This window comes from Oryctolagus cuniculus, chromosome 11, assembly GCF_964237555.1.
Source record: "Oryctolagus cuniculus chromosome 11, mOryCun1.1, whole genome shotgun sequence".
Classification (NCBI taxonomy): domain Eukaryota; kingdom Metazoa; phylum Chordata; class Mammalia; order Lagomorpha; family Leporidae; genus Oryctolagus; species Oryctolagus cuniculus.
This window is the reverse complement of record NC_091442.1, coordinates 50,625,147-50,645,343: the sequence shown is the minus strand read 5'-3', so window position 1 is coordinate 50,645,343 and position 20,197 is coordinate 50,625,147. Positions and strand designations below refer to the sequence as shown.

At 38.0% G+C, this 20,197-nt stretch overlaps 1 protein-coding gene across 1 annotated transcript in view; it reads right to left on the bottom strand.

Moving 5' to 3' along the window:
• The window catches only part of LOC108175946 (zinc finger protein 271-like), a 124,092-nt gene that overhangs the window by 46,174 nt on the left and 57,721 nt on the right, over window positions 1-20,197 (bottom strand). Inside the window, 1 exon segment of the mRNA XM_070052161.1 lies at window positions 3,163-3,219. Within this exon segment, the coding sequence (XP_069908262.1) occupies window positions 3,163-3,219 (57 nt within the window).

Here is a 20,197-nt window from a genome sequence, read left to right as displayed (position 1 = left end):
TCAAGAAATACTGACAGTGAGTGGGAACATTTTATGATATGTTTTTTGAAATCACACAATATATAAATAACATCAGGAACAAAAGGAAAGCCATGCTCAGGGCAATCTTCTAAAGCAATACTTATTTGAAACTGCCGACAGTTTCTGAAATTAATCTGAAAAATAAATGTGTTTCTAATTAAGTGTGGCAAAACAGAAATCACCATTCAAAAGTTAGGATGCCATGCATCTACAAATCATGTGACACTACTCAAACCACTTATCTCCCAAAATACAATTTATTTCATTTATTTTACATGCAGAGACCCTAACAGACATTCCTTGAGCTACCAAAAAGAATTACTAGGGTACAGGGGGCAGCAGCATAGCTCTAGATACCAAGTGTATGGCAGACTAGGTTTCACAGCCCTCCATTTCTGGAAATCATAAGAGTGGAATGAAGTAATAGACATGTGGTAGTAGGAAGCAATGTAGATAGTGACTCTCAGACATGAGAGGTTATCCCTCCACCCCAGGCCACACCCTCAAGACCACTTAAATAAGTAACATTTGCAAGGCCCTTACCTTTCTAAACCATTCACAACTTTTTTTTTGAAGCCTGGTCCAGAACTTCCAATATCACCTGGTCTTTCATAACTTATGGATGAGGTAAGTTAATATCAACTAAATGTTGTTCATTCTGGTCAGTATGATCAATAACTGCTTGGACCATGCAAATCTAGGATCTTTGCATTTCAGTGACTTTTTTCTCTGCTCTGAGTAGTAAGGTACTGTCTCAGAGCATCACGTAGAATTCTGTCAGAAATTATTCTGAGTCCTAGAGCTCCCTTCTTCAAGTATCATAAAACCTACTCACTTCTAAAGGAAATGGGACTAACACCCGGTACTCAAATTTCCATGTTCTTGGAAACTAGGTGTTGTATATACTTCTATAACCTCAAATGAGTAGTGCTGGTCAGTCTATACAGTGCAGGAAATCAGAAAGTTCATTTGGAGAAGATATACCATGAATCCCCACAAATGCAACTGTCACACAGTGTAAGTCAGCCTGCACATATCTCACAATGATTTCTCAGGAAATGTGGGGACATTTCACTACTACTACTAATATACTCATCTTACAGATGGGTAAAGAGTGACAAAGGTGCAACCTACATTCACCCCATATACATTTAAGCCGAAATGGTCTAAAAACCCATCTCCATCCTATGGCCATCTTGGATGAGACAGACTGTCTACAGGACTTTTGGAACTACCTTCTGTATACCTGGAGTCACACTGGTCTTCTGTCAGTGCATCGTTGGACAAAAAAATCCTTGAAAGCCCAACCTTATTCACTGTTTCTTCAGCTCTAGAACTGAGGATCTACCACTGCCATCTCTTCCTGGAGCAGCCAAGATCTTTAGGGTGCATCTGAATGACAGATTCCAACACCTCAGATCCATGACTGTCACTTATGCCAGCAAAAGACAGGCACCTGTACTGCTCTTCAAGATTTCTTCTACCCCAACACTAGCATTCACAGAAATAGAAATGACTCACACAGTTCTTGAGTAAAATGAGGAAAGCCACAGCCCCAGGAATGTATAAAGATGGTGGTAGTGTTTGGAATGGCACATGCTGAGAAGGTAGCCAGAGGAAACTTTCCATGGTTCTGTCCTCCGAACATCATCGCATATGAGGATATGTTTCCCATAAAACAATGCATACCTCCATTAGGAAGCAATGAGGATGATCCATATATTTACTGGATAATCAGCCTCCTGGGACACAGAGGGTGTACATCAGAACTTGTCTAACCACATAAGATACCCACATAATACTCCAATTCCTCATTAATTCTTGGTTTGACAGATTTACATTTGAAGGAAACATGCTATAATTGGATACATTCAAATTTGGAAATAATTTTTGGAAATTGTCATGAAATTTATTATTTTTTAATTCTCATAATTAAATTATGGTTCCAGATCCTTTTTTACAGATATTTAGGAAAAAAAAAACCTCAAAGGACTCTTTTTAACATAATACATTCACAGAAGAAACTAATATTCTTGAAAAACTCATTTTTAATCCTTTAAAATGATGCTTGATATAACCTACTAAAATAATTGTGGGCCATCAATGGATCGCATTTCACAGTGAGGAAAATTATTCAGATACATTAAGTAGATTAATACGGATGGAAAAGTGAGTGCCTTCTGAAATGTTTGTTAAAATTTAAAATTGCACTACCTGGTAATTCTACACCCAAAAGTTACTGAAATTCATCTATTCATCACTCCATCCAGCTATCTGTATATATTTAACAAAACTTTAATTTTTTTGAGAACTGCATTTAATTTGTGGTTTCTCCCACAAACTAGACAAAGAGACAAATAGGAAGATGTCATGGAGCTCCTGCTTTTACCCCTTTTCCTGTATAAATGAGAATGGGCATGAAATTATGATCAACTTCTTGAGCATTTGAGTGGTAGTATCATAGGCCATTGACTCTTGGCCCACAGCTATTGGTCATTTTTCTATGTATAATGTATCAATTGTGCTGTTCAAATTCCTGTATCATCTCTAATCTGGCAATTGCCTTTCAGTGACTTTATTCTGCAAATTGAGGGAGATCAGTCTTTTTTATTAATAATTACAGAATTTTTTAAAGATTTATTTATTTACTTAAGAGGCAGAGTTACAGAAATAGACAGGCAGAGACAGAGAGGGGTCTTCCAACCACTGCTTCACTCCCCAAATGGCCACAATGGCAGAAGCTTGGCTGATCTGATGCCAGGAACCAGGAGTTTCCTCCAGGTCTCCCACACTAGTGAACAGGCTCAAGCACTTGGACCATTTTCTACTGCTTTCCCAGGCCATACTAGAGAGCTAGACCAGAAGAGGAGCAGCCAGGACATGAACTGATGTCCTTATGGGATACTGGCACTGCAGGCAGATGCTTAATCTATTATTTCACAGTGCCACTGCCAGGACCTCAGTCTTGAGCTCCCATCTTAAGTAATTTCATCTCAGACCTAGAAGAAATTATTTCTTAGTTCCCAGCTTCATACAATTTAAACAGAAAATCAAGTTGCAAGCATAAAGGAACTACAGTGGTATAGTGGATTCCCTTGTCCTTCCCAAGAATTATTGCTCCCTATAGTGGTAGCCACATACCTCTGCCAGCAGGAGTTGCTCATTTTGGAATTGGAGATGAAGATTCTGTGGGGATTCCTGAGAAGAGAGAAAGTGGGAAGGCTACTCTAGGTTGTTGTTGATTGGTCTTTTACAACTCACTTTCTCTCCCTGGGTCTTAGTTATACCTTCTGAGTAATGACTGGCATTTATAATTTCAAGCACTGAGTCAGAGAGAAGAGCTCTAATACTTGATTAGTACTTATTGAAGAATGAAAAATATATCCCTGTGATATAAAGAGAGTGGTGACCACAGAGAAGCTAATTCAGGATCCTTCAAGGCCTAAAATTTTAGGCCAATCTTGAGCTACTCACCACTAATGAAAATACACAGTAATGCATCAACCAGCATTGTCTGATCATGTTTTGTTTTCTAATAATTTTATTCATTAACATATTTTGTAAAAACAGAGATAACATTGAATGGCACCTTTCCCCACATGCACAAAAGGTCTGTTCCCTGAATTAACCATATTAGGTCAGTAGACATACTCACACATTTCCTTACAAATTAATAGCCATATTCACAAATAAGTATAGAACATATTATGCAGAAGTCACATTGTATGTGGAAATTAATTTTAATATTGCATACTGTGTAAATTGAGTCTTAAGATTCCTTTTGTTAGTATTTCAATACTATCTGATTAACTTGCATGTAGACAGATCTGTAAGGTGTGAATATTTTTTATTTTCCTCATAGTGATTTATTTAAAAAATATGAATAGTGGATATCATATATATCATAATGGAGCTCAGATTTTATTATCATTTTTCTACTCATCAGTTTTAGTTTCAAATATTCTATCTTCTGGACAGCTCTATAGATTTTACATGTACACTACTATCAGTAACCTATATTCTAGTTTGTGTAGATGTACACAGATAATTTGTTAGGTACATGCATGCACCCAGGTTAGTCAGATAGTATTAAAATAGTAACAAAAGGAATCCCAAGACTCACTTCACACAGTAAGTCCTAGTTAGAGTTGGCTGCCCATGAGGCAAACATCTAGGTGCTTTCCATTGTGATGCACTGAATTGTGTCTCTCCAAAGTTCCTATCTTCAGTCTCTAACATGCAGTGTGACTCTATCTGGAGATGGTGCCTTTAATGGCACAATTAAAGTAAAAAAAAAAATCAAATGTATGAGACCCTAACCCAGACTGGTGACCTTATAAGAAGAGAAACAAGAGATGGACATGAATAAAGGAAATATGAGATGACACAGAAAGATGATGTCTAACTGGAAACCAGAAGAGTTGTTAGGAGAAAGCAAACTTGCTGACACTTTGATCTTGGACTTCCAACTTACAGAACTATGTGAAAATAAATGTCTTTGTTTAAACAATCCAATGTTCAGTAATTTGTTATCGTGACCTTGGTAAACTAAAGAATGTCCACCTCTGCCTGCATTATCTGCTGCCACATACATGATCCACACAGGTTTTCAGAGAAATATAAAAATTACAAATTGATGGGGCTAGCATTGTGGTGCAGCCAGTTAAGCCATTGCCTATGGGAGTGGCATCCCATATAGGTTTGAGTCCTGACTGCTCCATTTCTGATCCCTGCTGGTGAACCTGGGGAAGCAGTGGAGTGTAGCTTGAGGCCCTGAATCTATGAGGGAGATCCAAATGAAAGTCCTGATTCCTGGCATTCATAGCCCTCTGGGAAGTAAACCAAGAGATGAAAGACATTTTTGTCTATCTGCCTCTCCCTCTCTCTGTGTAACTCTGCCTTTCAAAAAATAAATCTTAAAAAAAAGTAAACTATGGTTTACTTTTTATCTAAAGACCTAAACCAAAGAAAGATAAAAAAAGGCAAAGGATTAAAGGAAAGATAAAAACAAAAATCTAGATGAGACTAGCACTGTAGCACAGTGGATTAAACTGCTGTCTACAATGCTGGTATATCATACTTGTGCCAGTTTGTGTTCCAGTCACTCTACTTCTGATCCAGCTACCTGCTATCGGACCTGGGAAAGCAGCAAAAGATGGCCCAAGTGTATGGGCCTCTGCCACCCACATGGGAGACCCAGATGAACCTCCTGGCTTCAGCCTGGCCCACTCCTAGCCATAGCAATCATTTTGGCCAACGAACCAATGAATGGAAGATCTCTGTGTAACTATGCCTGTCAAATTAATAAATATTTTTAAAGATTTATTGATAAACATTAACTTTCACAGGTTTTATATGCACTTATTCCTTAAGTTTCATAGGTGCCAAGTGTAGTAAGGTAGTCCTATCCAGGGATCCCCCTAAATTTAAGCAGGATACTCATTAGATTTTTTTTAAAAAGTTTCAAAACATGTATCAGAAGAAAAATAAATAATTTACTTGATGCATTTCACTTTAACTATAGTATTACCTAAATTTTCAATAGTCAGTTGTACAAAAAAAAATCCCAGAGGTGGCAGAGATGGTCTAACATTTTGAGTAAAGTTTTCAAGTTACTTGGCTAGAGAAAATAAGAATTCATATGATATGCCAAACTAAAATAATTAAGATTGCCCTATAAAAAACTAAAGGTCTTCATGCATTAAAACTTATTACCTTAGATTTAATTATCAAAAAGGTGATTATTTCAACTATTTCCTATTGGCAGCTCAATTTTATCTATTAAATCTGAAAAAATAAATAGTATCTCATGTTAGATTACTAAAATCTTAATGTTATATCCCACCCATTATGTCCAGTGCACCTTATATCTAATATTAACATAGCTGATGCCTCTCAGTAGATAAATGATGTGTCTCAACTATTACAAGTGTGGAAACTATTTTGTTCAAAGCTTTTCTAAAAGCCCCCCAGTCTCTGTTTGCCTTCACTTTGGAAGGATTCTTCTAGGATATGCATGGGCACCTCACTGATTTTGCCAGCAAACACAACTTTTCCAATGGAAATACAAGCATGCATCACATTGATGACATCTTCCCTGTATGATACTATTTGACACATTGTGAAGAACATACAAAGCTAATATCTTATAGTCCTTCTTGGCTTTTTTGGAATGCATGCCTCATTTAAAAAGTTATCACTGATACTACAAATCAGTCTAGGTTATATGGGTCCCCCTCCAATGAAAGGTGCAAAAATCAGTCAAAATAAATACTATATGCACTGTCCTTAGTGCTCTCAGTGACTTCTTCACTATAAGGGCTCACATGCCTTCTAAATTCTCTGGGTCATCTGTGACGTTCATTAGTTCTTAAGGGCTGTGATGCAATCAATTACCTCTCTTGGAACCTTGTTCCAGTAAAATTAAATTAGATGACTGTTAACTGTGCTATACTCAAAATATAGACTCCTACACAACTTGAGCATGTGATTGTCCAAGCCATGTTGTCTACTAGGACTTTGGCCATGGAGATAGAACAATAAAACCTGAGCATGGCTACTGAGGCCTCCCTATCATAGGATGGATCCAAACTTGGTATACTCCACTTGGCAGAGGGGAAGGCGTCCAATGTCTACTGTTTATGTCCAGATGTCAGGTTACTGCAGGAAATCAACTCTAACAAACAAGAATTGCTGTTTAAGTTCAGCTAGACACCATTCTGCTGACTATTGATCCCACTACTATTGTTCTGGATGCTTTTCATTGGTTGCAATTCAGAGATCCAAAGTTGCCCTAGCCATTATCACAGGCAAACATGAAATTCTGCTAACAAAAGCATAAACCAAGAGTTGTGGCTTAATATATATTTTAACACAATTCCTCAGAACCCATCTAGTCCAAACCTTGGAGAGTTGAAAGCTGTTATACTTAGCCTTTCCATAAATGAGACTTTGTACCAGGTGGGTTTTATATCCTTGAACTGCAAGGAGAGTATCACAGTCATTAATGCTCCAAACTGATCCAGCTCCCTACCAATGTGTCTGAGAAAGCAACATAAGATGTTTCAAATACTTGGTCCCCTGCACCCATGTGAGAGACCTGGAAGAAGCTCCAGGCTTCTGACATCAGTCTAATCTAGCCACAATCATTATAGCCATTTGAGGAGTGAACAAATCAGAAAGAAGATCAGTCTCTCCCTCTCTCACTCTATGACATTTTCAAATATATAAATAAATCTTTTAAAAACTTGATCACTTCAATAGATTTCCCAGTGTTCAATCATGATGACTTTTACTACTTTAGGTATTCTTTTCATTCTTTTTTAAAGATTTGCTTATTCGAAAGGCAGAGAGGGGAGCTGGCTGTGGTACAATGGGCAAAACTGCCACCTGTTAAGCTGGTATCCTGCATAGGTGCCAGTTCAAGTCCCAGTTATTCCACTTTTGATCTAACTCCTTGCCAGTGGCCTGAGAAAAGCAATGGAAGATGCCCCAAGTGCTGGGGCTCCTGCCACACACGGGAGACCCAGAAGAATCTCCTGGCTTCAACCTGGCCAAATTTTGGCCATTGAAGCCATCTCAGGAGTGAATCAGTTGATGGAAGATCTCTGTCTCTGCTTCTCTCTATAACTGTTGACTTTCAAATAAATAAGTAACTATTCTTAAAAATGATTTTAAAGAGGTAGAGAGAGACACACACACAGAAAGAGAGAGGGAGAGAGAGGCGGAGAGATCTTCCAACTGCTGGTTCATTCTCTAAATGTCTACAAGAGCTGTGGCTCGACCAGACTCTCAAGTCCTCCACTCAGATGACAGATCAAACAACTAGGTGACAGGAACTAAAGAATTTGATACATCATCCACTGTTTCTCAGGGATATTAGCATGAAACTGGTTTGGAAGTAGAGTACCCAAAACTCAGATTACCATTGCAATATAGAATGTGGGTATCTAAAGCGATGACTAACAAAATGGAAAACCTAAACAAAGTCAAGATTCCTGGATGCATACAATATACCAAAATTGAGTCATGAAAACACACAGAAAACCTAAACAAACCAAAAAATAAGACAAAGATTGAATCAGTAATAAAGACCTTTCCAACAAAGAAAAGCCCAGGACCAGACAGCTTCACTGTTGAATTCTACAATTTCTTCTCAAGCTATTAAAAACAACTGAAAGGGAGGGAATCTTGCCAAACTCCTTGTATTAGGCAAGCATCATCTTAATTCCTAAACCATTAAAAATACATACAACAAAGAAAGAGAACTCTAGAACAATACCCCTGATGAATATATATGCAAAAATCCTCATCAAAAGACTAACTAATGGAATCTACCAATACATTAGAAAAATTATTCACATGGACCAAGAGAGATGTATCCCTGATATGCAGGAATGATTCAACATAAGCAAATCAATAAATGTGATATATCACATTAATAAATTGAATAAAAACCATATGATGATCTCAATTGATGCAGAGAAAAAACGTGATAAAATACAAAATGCTTTCTTTATAAAACCTTAAGCAAACTGGGTATAAAAAGAACATTTCTTAACACATTCAAGGCAATATGTGATCAATCTTCAACCAGCATCATATTAAATGAAAAAAGTTAGAAGCATTTTCACTAAGATCTGGAACCAAAGTTGCTCACTCTCACCAAGCTATCCAAAACAGTTCTAAAAATTTTAACCAGAGCAATAATGCAAGAAAAAGAAATCAAAGGAATGCATTAGAAAGGAGAAAGTCAAATTATCCCTGTCTGCATATTACATAATCCTATATATAAGGAAACCAAAAGACCCCACTAAGAGACCATTGGAACTTGTAAGTGAGTTTAGTAAAGTTGCAAGATATAAAATCAATACACAAAAATCAGTACTCTTTACGTAAACAAACAACCTCATGGCTGATAAAGAACTTATCATATCAGTACCATTCACAGTAGCTAAAAAACTTTTATTACCTTGGAATAAATTTGATCAAGAATTTGAAAGATTTCTACAAGGAAAAATTATAAATTATTAAAAGAAATAGAAGAAAACACACAAAAGGAAAAATATTCCCTATTAATAAATTAGAAGAATTAATATCACCAAAATGCCCATACTACCAAAAGCAGTATTTAAATTTTTTAAATTTTATTTTGCTTTATTTTTAAGGATCCATTCATTTATTTGAAAGGCAGATTCAGAGAGAGGCAGAGGCAGAGAGACAGACAGAGGTCCTGCTTCCACTGGTCCATGTCTTAAATGGCTGCAACAGCCAAGGCTAAGCTGATTCAAAGCCAGGAGCCCAGAACTTCCTCTGGGTCTCCCACAAGGGTGCATGGGATAAGAAATCTGGGCCATCTTCCACTGCCCTCCTAGGCACATTAGCAGGGAGCTGGATCACAAGTGGAGCAGTCAGTCCATCCTACTCCTAAGAATTTACCCAAACCAAAAGAAATCATCATATGAAAGAGTTATCTGAACACCCATGTTCATTACAGCTCATTTCACAATACTTAAGATATGGAATCAACCCAGATGTCCATCAACTGGTGACTGGATAAATTATGGTATATATACGCTATGGAGTACTACTCAGCTGTTAAAAAAAAATGAAGACCTGTTCTTTCCACTGGGATCTCACTCGCAGAGATCTTTTGCCAGAGTGTCTTGGCTTTCCATGCCTGAAATACTCTCATGGGCTTTTCAGCCAGATCCGAATGCCTTTAGGGCTGATTCTGAGGCCAGAGTGCTATTTAGGACATCTGCCATTCTATGAGTCTGCTGAGTATCTCACTTCCCATGTTGGATCACTCTCCCCTTTATTCCATCGGTTAGTGTTAGCAGGTACTAGACTTGTTTATGTGCTCCCTTTGACTCTTAGTCCTTTCATTATGATCAATTGTGAACTGAAATTGATCACTTGGAATAGTGAGATGGCATTGGTACATGCCACCTTGATGGTATTGAATTGGAATCCCCTGGTATGTTTTTAACTCTACCATTTGGGGCAAGTCAGCTTGAGCATGGTACCTTTCTCTGAAGGGAGGAGAGAACCTCCACTTTGACTATGACCTTGTCTAAACAAGATAAGAATCGGAGAACTCAGAGGGCTTCCATAGCCTTGGAAACTCATGACTGGAGCATAGGGAGATTACTGATGCCATAGACAGGAGTGTCAATTGGTAAAGTCAACAACAGGAGTCACTGTGCACTTACTCCTCATGTAGGATCTCTGTCCTTAATGTGCTGTACATTGAGATTTAATGCTATAACGAGTACCCAAACAATATATTTCACTTTGTGTTTCTATGGGGGTGCAAACTGTTGAAATCTTTACTTAATATATACTAAACTGATCCTCTGTAAAAAAAAAAAAAAAAAAAAAAAAAAAAAAGAAATTATCAACTCCCAACTTGACTCTCACTGGGATTAAACATGACAATAGGTCTGATCTGATTTCATCATCATTTAAAAAAAAAATCATCTATTTTTCACTTTATGTTTCTGTGTGGGAGCAAACTGTTGAAATCCTTACTTAATGTATACTAAGCTGATCTTCTGTATATTAAGATAATCAAAAATGAATCTTGATGTGAATGGAAGGGGAGAGGGAGTGGGAAAGGGGAGGGTTGTGGGTGGGAGGGACGGTATGTGGGGGAAGCCATTGTAATCCATAAATCGTACTTTGGAAATTTATATTCATTAAATAAAAGTTTAAAAATAAATAAATAAATAAATAAATAAAGTGTTATACTCTTACAAAAAATGAAATAAAATAAAATAATCACACCACAAAAAAAAAAATGAAACCTTGTCTTTCGCAATATAATGGATGCAAATGAAAACCATTATACTTAGTGAAATAAGCCAGTCCCAGAAACACAGATATCATATATTTTCCCTCTTCCAAGGTAACTAATAGAGTATCTACAATATAATATATTGTTTAAGCCATTGTCCCCTTGTTTCTTCTGTTAAGGAACAATGTTTTTTTCTTCATACTGTTTGTTGAACTCTTACATAGTGTAGGGTTAACTTTATGATCATTAAGTAAGCTGAAAATAGATCTTTATAAATGTGAATGTGAGCAGGAGGAGGAAGGGCTGGAGTGTGGGCAGGCAGGAGAGTAGGCTTGGAAGTATCACTATGTTCCTAAAGCTGTATATATGAAATACATGAAACCTGTATAACATATAAACTTTTAAAAATGTAAAAGAGACACTGCCAAAATAAAAAGACATAAATAAATAAAAGAAAAAGAAAATAAGGAGTTATGGCCACCCAAAAAAAAATAAGTGGATTAGTCAGGATTTGAACTGACGTCCACAGGGGATGCCAATGCCACAGGCAGCAACTATACCTGCTATGTCAAAGTGCTGGCAACTGTTCTATTTTATATATAAAGATTTGCTTATTTATTTGAGAGGCAGGGTTACAGAGAGAGGGAGAGATGAAGAGAGGTCTTCCAACCACTGGTTTATTCCCCAAATGACTGCAATGGCTGTAGCTGGGTTGATATGAAGCCAGGAGCAAGGAGCTTCTCTCAGGTGTCCCACATGGGCGTAGAGGCCCAAGCACTTAAACCATCTTGCACTGCATTCCCAGGCAATTAGCAGAGAGCTAGATCACAAGATCAGCCAGGACCTGAAACAATGCCCATATGAGATACCAGTGACACAGGCAAAGGCTACACTTAGTACACCACAGAACCAGCCCCTCAAAAGCAATTACAGATTCAATACGACCACAATCAAAATACCAATAACATTCTTCGCAGATCTAGAAAAAAATGATGCAAAAATTCATGAAAATGTAAAAGATCCCAAATAGCTAAAGCAATCTTAAACAACAAAACAAAAGCTGGAGGCATCACTATACCAGAATTTAAGACATACTACAGGGCAGTTATAATCAGACCAGCCTGGTATTAGTACCAAAAAGACGTGTAGACCAAGGAAACAGAATAGAATCCCCAGAAACTAATCCACACATCTACAATCAACAGATTTGTGATAAATGAGCTAAAAGCATTCCTTGGAGAAAAGACAGTCTCATCACAAATAGTGATGAGAAAATTTGAACTTCTTGTGCAGAAATATGAAATAGGAGCTTTACCTTACAACTTATACAAAAATCAAGTATAAATGGATCAATGACTTAAATCTATGATGTGTTAACATCAAATTACAAGAAGAAAACATCAGGGAAACTGCAAGATATTGGCAAAGGCTGATTTCTTGGAAAATATCCCAAGAAGCACAGGAAATAAAAAATAGTCAAATGAAATTATATCAAGCTAAGGAGCTTCTGAGCTGCAAAGTAGACACTCAACAACATGAAGCAACTGACATTTGAATGAGTTGAAGAAAATATTTGCAAACTAAACAATTGAAAAAGGATTAATATCCAGAATCTATAAAGAGCTCCAGAAACTGAACAAAAAAACAAACAATCCAGTCAAGAAATGAGCAGAGGATATAAACAGACATTTTTTCAAAGATGAAATTCAAATAGCTATCAGACTCATTAAAAAAATATTCTTGATCACTAACAATCACAGAAATCCAAATAGAAACCAAAATGAGGTTTCACCATACCCCAGTTAGATTGGCTTAGTTAATTATTATTAGTAGTAGTAGTAGGTAATTATTAATTATGGTTGTAACTGCCACATACTAATGCCAAATTAGCTAAAAGAAACTCATTCAAATGTCAGTCTCATAAATGATTCATGTAATTATATATGTGTATTAGAGCTTTGCAGATATTGATTACATTTGCCATTAAAATGCAATTTTAAAAAATCCTGTAATAGGCAACTTCATGTTCATTAAGCTATTAAAATCCAGTTTCTGTGTTGAAAAAAACACAAGTGATAAATCTGGAAAAGCTGTTAAGTACTATAAGTGGCTGTCAAAGAACTGAAAAACCCACAGTGACTCGTTATGTCACTAATTTAGTATATAATGCTGAGAAAATAAAAAATATTTGTTAAAATTTCTGCTACAATGCACTAGTTTTTGATTTTCAAAATGTATCTTTCCTATGTGTAATGTAATCCTGTGTTAGTTTTGAGTAATATAAATTTAAAATGTGAAAGATTTTTTCTTTCTGTTTTTTAAGATTATTTGAGAGGCAGAGTTGCAGACACAGAGAGGGTGTGACAGGGAGGGAGGTCTTCTGTACACTGATTTACTCCCCAGATGGCCACAATGGCTGATGCTGGGCCAATCCAAAGCCAGGAACCAGAAACCAGGAGCTTCCTCCAGGTCTCTCACATGGGTGCAGGGGCCTAAGCATGTAGGCAATATTCCACTGCTTTCCCAGGCCATTAACAAGGATTGAATTGGAAGTGCAAAAGCAGGGACTCAAATCAGTGCCGATATGGGATGCTGGTGCTACAGGTGGAGACAACCTACTGTGCCACAGCATCATCCCGGTGAAAGGTTTTAGGAAGACATCCTTCATGTAGACTAGTCTGTTATATTATAAGATAAGATTTAGCCTTTATTTCTGACACATCAGTATTTATCTTTTAGCAACTATAAATAAATATTGAATAATATCAATAATATCTATATCTATCTATCTATCTATATCTATATATATATGATTATATGTCCTTGCACCCATGTGGGAGAGCTGGAAGACCTGAAAAAAGCTTCTGTCTCCTGGGTACATATCAGCTCAGTTCTGGCCATTGTGGCCACTTGGGAAGTGAACCAGTGAGTGGAAGATCTCTCTCTGTCTCTAAATCTTTCGGTAAGTCTGCTTTTCAAATAAAATAAACCTTTAAAAAAAAGATTTACTTTATTTATTTGAAAGTCAGAGTTACATAAAGAGAAGGCGAGCAGAGAGAGAGGTCTTCCATCAACTGGTTCACTTCCCAGTTGTTCACAATGGCCAGAGCTGCGTCAACCCAAAGCCAGGAGTCAGAAGCTTCCTCCAGGTCTCCCTTGTGGGTGCAGGGGCCCAAGGACTTGGGCCATCTTCTACTACTTTCCCAGGCCATAGGAGAGAGCTGGATCAGAAGTGAAGCAAGTGGGACTCAAACTGGGGCCCATATGGGATGCCAGCACTACAGGCAGCGGCTTTACCCACTACACCACAGCGCCAGCCCCAAAAGAAATCTTAAAAAAAAGAAAGAAGGGGCTGGCGCCGCGGCTCAATAGGCTAATCCTCCATCTAGTAGCACCAGCACACTGGGTTCTAGTCCCGGTCGGGGCGCCGGATCCTGTCCCGGTTGACCCTCTTCCAGGCCAGCTCTCTGCTGTGGTCCAGGAGTGCAGTGGAGGATGGCCCAAGTGCTTGGGGTCCTGCACCCCATGGGAGACCAGGAGAAGCACCTGGCTCCTACCTTCGGATCAGCGCGGTGCGCCGGCTGCAGCGCGCTGGACACGGCAGCCATTGGAGGGTGAACCAACGGCAAAAGGAAGACCTTTCTCTCTGTCTCTCTCACTGTCCACTCTGCCTGTAAAAAGAAAAAAAAAAAAAAAAAAAAGAAAGAAAGAAAAGAAAAAAAAAGAAAAAAAGAAGAAACTTAAGCAATATTAAAATTAATAAAATGAAGAGCTGGTTCTCTAGCTAAAGTAAGAAAAATAGGAAACAATTCAAGTGAATGAAATAAAAAAAAGAGAAGAAACAATATCCATTCAAAGAAGAAAGTAAGAATTCAAATTTTTATTTCCTTTTGTAGAGAGCATGGTTCTATATGGACAGAAATCTAAGAACATCATCAAGAGAATTCTGGAATTGATAAACGAATTTAGTAAAACTGACAATACAATATATAAACAAAATCAGTAGCACTTTTATACATAATAATGAACTCATTGAGAAAAAATATAAGAAATATTTACAATTATGACAAAAAAATACCTTGCAATAACTTTAACCTGGTATATAAAAAACCTGATGATGATGAAAATATTAAATATATAAAAATTGAAAAGGTGTCTTATGTTCCTAGATTGAAACAATTTGTTCAATTAAATTTTAATGCTGTCCAAGGTAATGTGCACATTTGATGCAGTTTGCATCATAACACCAATGAAATTCTTCAGAGGGGATAGCACTGTGGTACAATGGGATATGCTGAGTTACGTTGTCACCTGCAAACCAGCATCCCATATCAGAAGAACTGTTCAAGTCCTGACAGCTCTAATTTTGATATAACGCCCTGCTAATGTGCTTGGGAAAGCTGCAGATGACCCAGTTTCTAGGTCCCTGCTACCAATGTGGGAGGATCTAGGTGGAGTTCCAGACTCTGGATTTGACCTGTCTCAGCCCCAGCCATTGTTGCCATTTAGGAAGTGAACAAGCAGATGGAAGAATTCTCTCTCTCCTTCTCTCTCTCTCTGCCTTTCAAATAAATAAATCTTTCATAAAGAAAAATTCCTCACAGAACTAGCAAAAACAAACCTCAAATTGATTTGAAAAAAGAAAATCACGAAATATTCAAAGCAATCTTGAACATAATAAATCTGAATCACAGTATCTGAATTCAAGACCTATTACAGGGGGCCAGCACTGTGCTGTGGCATAGAGGGTAAAGCTGCTGCCTGCAGTGCCGGCATTCCATGTGGACACCATTTCTAGTCCCGGCTGCTCTGCTTCCAATCCAGCTCTCTGCTATGGCCTGGGAGGACAGGCCCCTGCACCCACATGGGAGACCTGGAGGAAGCTCCTGGCTCCTAACTTCAGATCAACACAGCTCCAGCCACTGCAGCCAACTGGGGAATGAACAGTGGATGGAAGACTCTCTTTCTCTCTCTCTGCCTCTCCTCTCTATGTAACTTTTTCAAATAAATAAATCTCTCTCTAAAAAAAAAAAAAGACATATTACAGAAGCAGTATAAGAACTGGCATAAAAACAGACACATAATTCAGCAGGACAGAATAGACAGCCCAAAAATAAACCTACATTTCCACAGGCAACTCATCCTTAACAAAGAATCCAAAATGCACTGGAGTAAGAGGAATCTCATTAGCAAATGGTCCAGAGGAAACTGATTATCCATATTTAGAAGACTGAAAATATATCCCAACACCTCTTAAACTATACAAAAGTAAACTCACAGTGAATTAAAAATCTAAAGACCAGGGGCTGACACTGTAGCACAGTAAGTTAATCCTTCACCTGCAGTGCTGGCATCCCATATGGACACCGGTTCTAGTTCTGCAACTCTTCCGATGCAGCTCTCTGCTGTGGCCTGGGAAAGCAGAAGCTGGCCCAGATACTTGGACCCCTGCACCCACGTGGGAGACCTAGAAGAAGCTCCTGGAACCTGGCTTTGGATCACCACAGCTCTGACTGTTGCAGCCATTTGGGGAGTGAACCAGCAGATGGAAGATCTTTCTATCTGTCTGTAATTCTCTCTCAAATAAATAAAATATTTTTAAAAAAATCTAGGCCGGTGCCGCGGGGCTCACTAGGCTAATCCTCTGCCTGCGGCAACGATACTCCGGGTTCTAGTCCCAGTTGGGGCGCCGGATTCTGTCCCGGTTGCTCCTCTTCCAGTCCAGCCTCTGTGGCCTGGGAAGGCAGTGGAAGATGGCCCAAGTGCTTGGGCTCTGCACCCGCATGGGAGACTAGGAACAAGCAACTGGCTCCCGGCTTCAGATCGGCACAGCGCCAGCCGTAGCGGCCATTTGGGGGGTGAACCAACGAAAGGAAGACCTTTCTCTCTGTCTCTCTCTCACTGTCTAACTCTTCCTGTCAAAAAAAAAAAAAAAAATCTAAAGACAAAAAACTAAGTAAACATAGTAAAAAAAAACTATGTAAAACATAGTAAACTATAAAACATTGGCATAGACAATAGATTTTGGGTAAGATTCCAAAAGCACAAGTAACAAAAATAAAAATAGACAAATTTGATTATATCAAACTAAGATACTTCTTCACAACAAAGTAATCATCAGAGTGACTATACAAAGAAAAGAATGGCAGAAGACACTGAAAACTCTGAATGTGACAAAAGACTGATACCCTGAACATATACAGAACCGGAAAAATTCCAAAAGAATTAACAAAAAAATGCAGTTAAGAAAGGCAAGGATCTGAATAGATATTTCTCAGAAGAAACACAAATGATCAAAACATATGAATATGCTCAGTGTCACTAGCCATTAGGTAAATGTAAATCAAAACATAATATCAGGCTCCAACACCTGTGAGAGAATGCAATGCTTGTGTTTTTGTCTGTGCAACAAATGGGTTTAGAGGACCCTGTTCACCTTTGAAGAGCAGAGTCTGTACAGAAGCAAAGAAAAACTTATTCTTTTCCTAAAGAGTTTGTTAGAATCTTGACCAATGCCTATTAGCCTTGTCATGAACTTTTCAGTGTCAGTACTTGCCTTCTGCTAAACTCCTATTTAATCTCTTCTCTGTGGCTTGCAAAAGTAGAATGCCTTTATATACTGAGGATACCTTTTGTTTTCCTTTTTTTTCTTCTGTCTTTTATTAAATTCTTCCACAGAATCATGACCTGCAAAATATTCATTCATTTATGCAGTCTGCAGTGTTCATGAGCTATTACATGCCAAGCGGTATGTTAAAGGCAAGGCATAGGCCGGAAACTGTGCAAAGTTCACAAGTGATTAAAAGCAGAGTTGGGGTCAGCAGCCACCAACAAAGATGAAGATGGAGACATAAGCAAAAGTGAGATGAGGAAGAATTATGTGGCTTAGCTGAGGTATGAAAGTAAAATAAGGTGACATCTATTGCATTTTACTTTTTTATTGGGGAATGGATTGAAGTTGACAGCAAGAGTGGGAGCCATGTTAAATAATTATTTCAACATTATTTGTGTAGGAGATAGCAGATATAAGGAAGGTGGGACCAGGAAGGTGGCAGGTGGAATGAAGACATTTGAAAAACAGCTAAGGAATAGAATCAGCTAATCACGGATAAGTGAATGACAAAAAAGAGAAAAATTGATGATTCCCAAATATTTGCCTTTTATAGGAGCTTGAATGTTGGTGACATGTTCTGAGATAAACTTTTCCAAAGGGGAAGCAAGTTTTACTTTTAATTTTGACCATACTGATTTTGAGGAACCTGTGAAAATCATAGTTGCATATATGAGTTCTATGCTCAGGAGAAATGTAAATTTCTTTAATACAATATAAAATATAAAGTCATGAGGAATAAATGAGATTACCTTGGCACTGTATATACTGATGAAGTATAAAGATAACCACTGCAATGATAAATACCTGAGCAATATCAAGATTTAATTTAGACAGAAGAGACTGCAAATGAACTCAAAAGGAATAATAAGAAATCTAGAGGAAAGCCAGGGAGATGAGATATGATGTATACTAAAAGAGGTAGTTTGAGGAGGGAGTTAGGACATGTGGCAGATGCTGCCTTCTAATCCCCTTCATTCTCATTAGTTATCCAATGCATCATTTTTATAATGCTATTTGCTCTTAATGAAATTGTATTTTATAAATTTTTTATTAGCATGCAGTCATATTAACCTCTAAGAGAAAAGGAGCCTATATTCTGTGCCTAGAAGAGTGTTTGGTACATAGAACTTTAAAGAAGTGTTATGTGAATGACATGCACTCAGTAAATAAATTTAAAGCATAAACTGCACTTAACCAATATGGTAATCACTAATGACCTTGGGAAGAGCAATTTAAGAGGAACAGTTGAAATAAAATTAAGATTTCATTAAAGTGAATGATAACAATGAAAAGAAAATGATGTGGATGCCAATATTAATGACTTTTTTTGAGGAATTTAAATTGATACAGAGAAGGGCTAGAATTGCAGTACAGTGGGTTAAGATGCCACCTGTGATGCCAGCATCTTATGTGAGTGCCAGTTTGTGTCCAGGCTATTCCACTTCCAATTCAGCTCCTACTAATGTACTTGGGAAAGCAGCAGAAGATGGCCCAAGGTCTGAGGCCCCTGCCTCTCATGTGCAAGACATGGATGAAGCTCTTGACTTCAGTCTGGCCATTCCCCAGCTGTTGTGACTCTTCAGGGAGTGAGCCAGTAGATGAAAGATTGTATTTTCCTCTCTCTGAAACTCTGCCATTCAAATAAACAAATAAATTTTTAATAAACAATAAACTGATAGGAAGAAAAAAAAACCCACAATATTATGTCATCTTATCCCAAAAAGATAAAAAAGAGCAAATGCTAGTGATGATGTGGGAAAAGATAACTCTCAGACACTGCGGGTAAAAATGCAAAATGAGGTGTGGATTTTTGGAAGAGTAGGTAACAGGTTACTCATCACAGGTAGTACCTGTGATTGAGTGCTGAAGAACTAGATAATGGCTATAAATATACCAGAGTGGCTGTACCCTATACTACCAAAGATACCAATTCTTAAACTAGGTGCCAACAACGGGTAACAGGGTTCAGAGATTCTTCCTCTACTACATAGAAAGGTAATACCAAGGCACCTTCCTCTGGTGAGAGTACAAATTGATTCAAAGGGGCAATTCTTACATTTGGTCTTAACCAAAGGCAAGAAGAGAGATGAGGCGCTGGCACTGTGATGCAGAGAGTTAACGCCCTGACTTGAAGCACCAGCATCCCATATGGGTGCCGGTTCGAGACCTGGCTGCTCCGCTTCTGATCTGGCTCTCTGCTGTGGCCTGAGAAAGCAGTAGAAGGTGGCCCAAATCCTTGAGCCCCTGCACCCACATGGGAGACCTGGAGGAAGCTCCTGGCTCCTGGCTTTCGATCGGTGCAGCTCCAGGCATTGTGGCCAATTGGGGAGTGAATCATCAGATGGAAGACCTCTCTCTCTCTTTCTGCCTCTCCTCTCTTTGTGTAACTCTTTCAAATAAATAGATAAATCTTTAAAAAAAAAAAAAAAAAAAAAAGAAGAAGAAGAGAGATGAGCACATATCATATTGAGTCAATAGTAAGGCTCTGTTCCTCAAACCTAATCCTGCAAAGAACTCAGACAATGGCTACAATCACCCCTGATGTTGCATGAGGAACAAAGGAATCTACTTTGGAAGATGACTAGGAATGAAGTGTCATGGCCTGGCTCTTATCATGCCATCTTGAAGAAACAAGTCATAGAAATGACCACTTAGAGGTGTCTAAATGGAATTACAATGACAATTCACATCTGCTCTCTGTCCACTCCATTTTGTTCACTTAAAGAAAACATTAATCTTTTGATCACTTTTAAATCTCTTCAAAA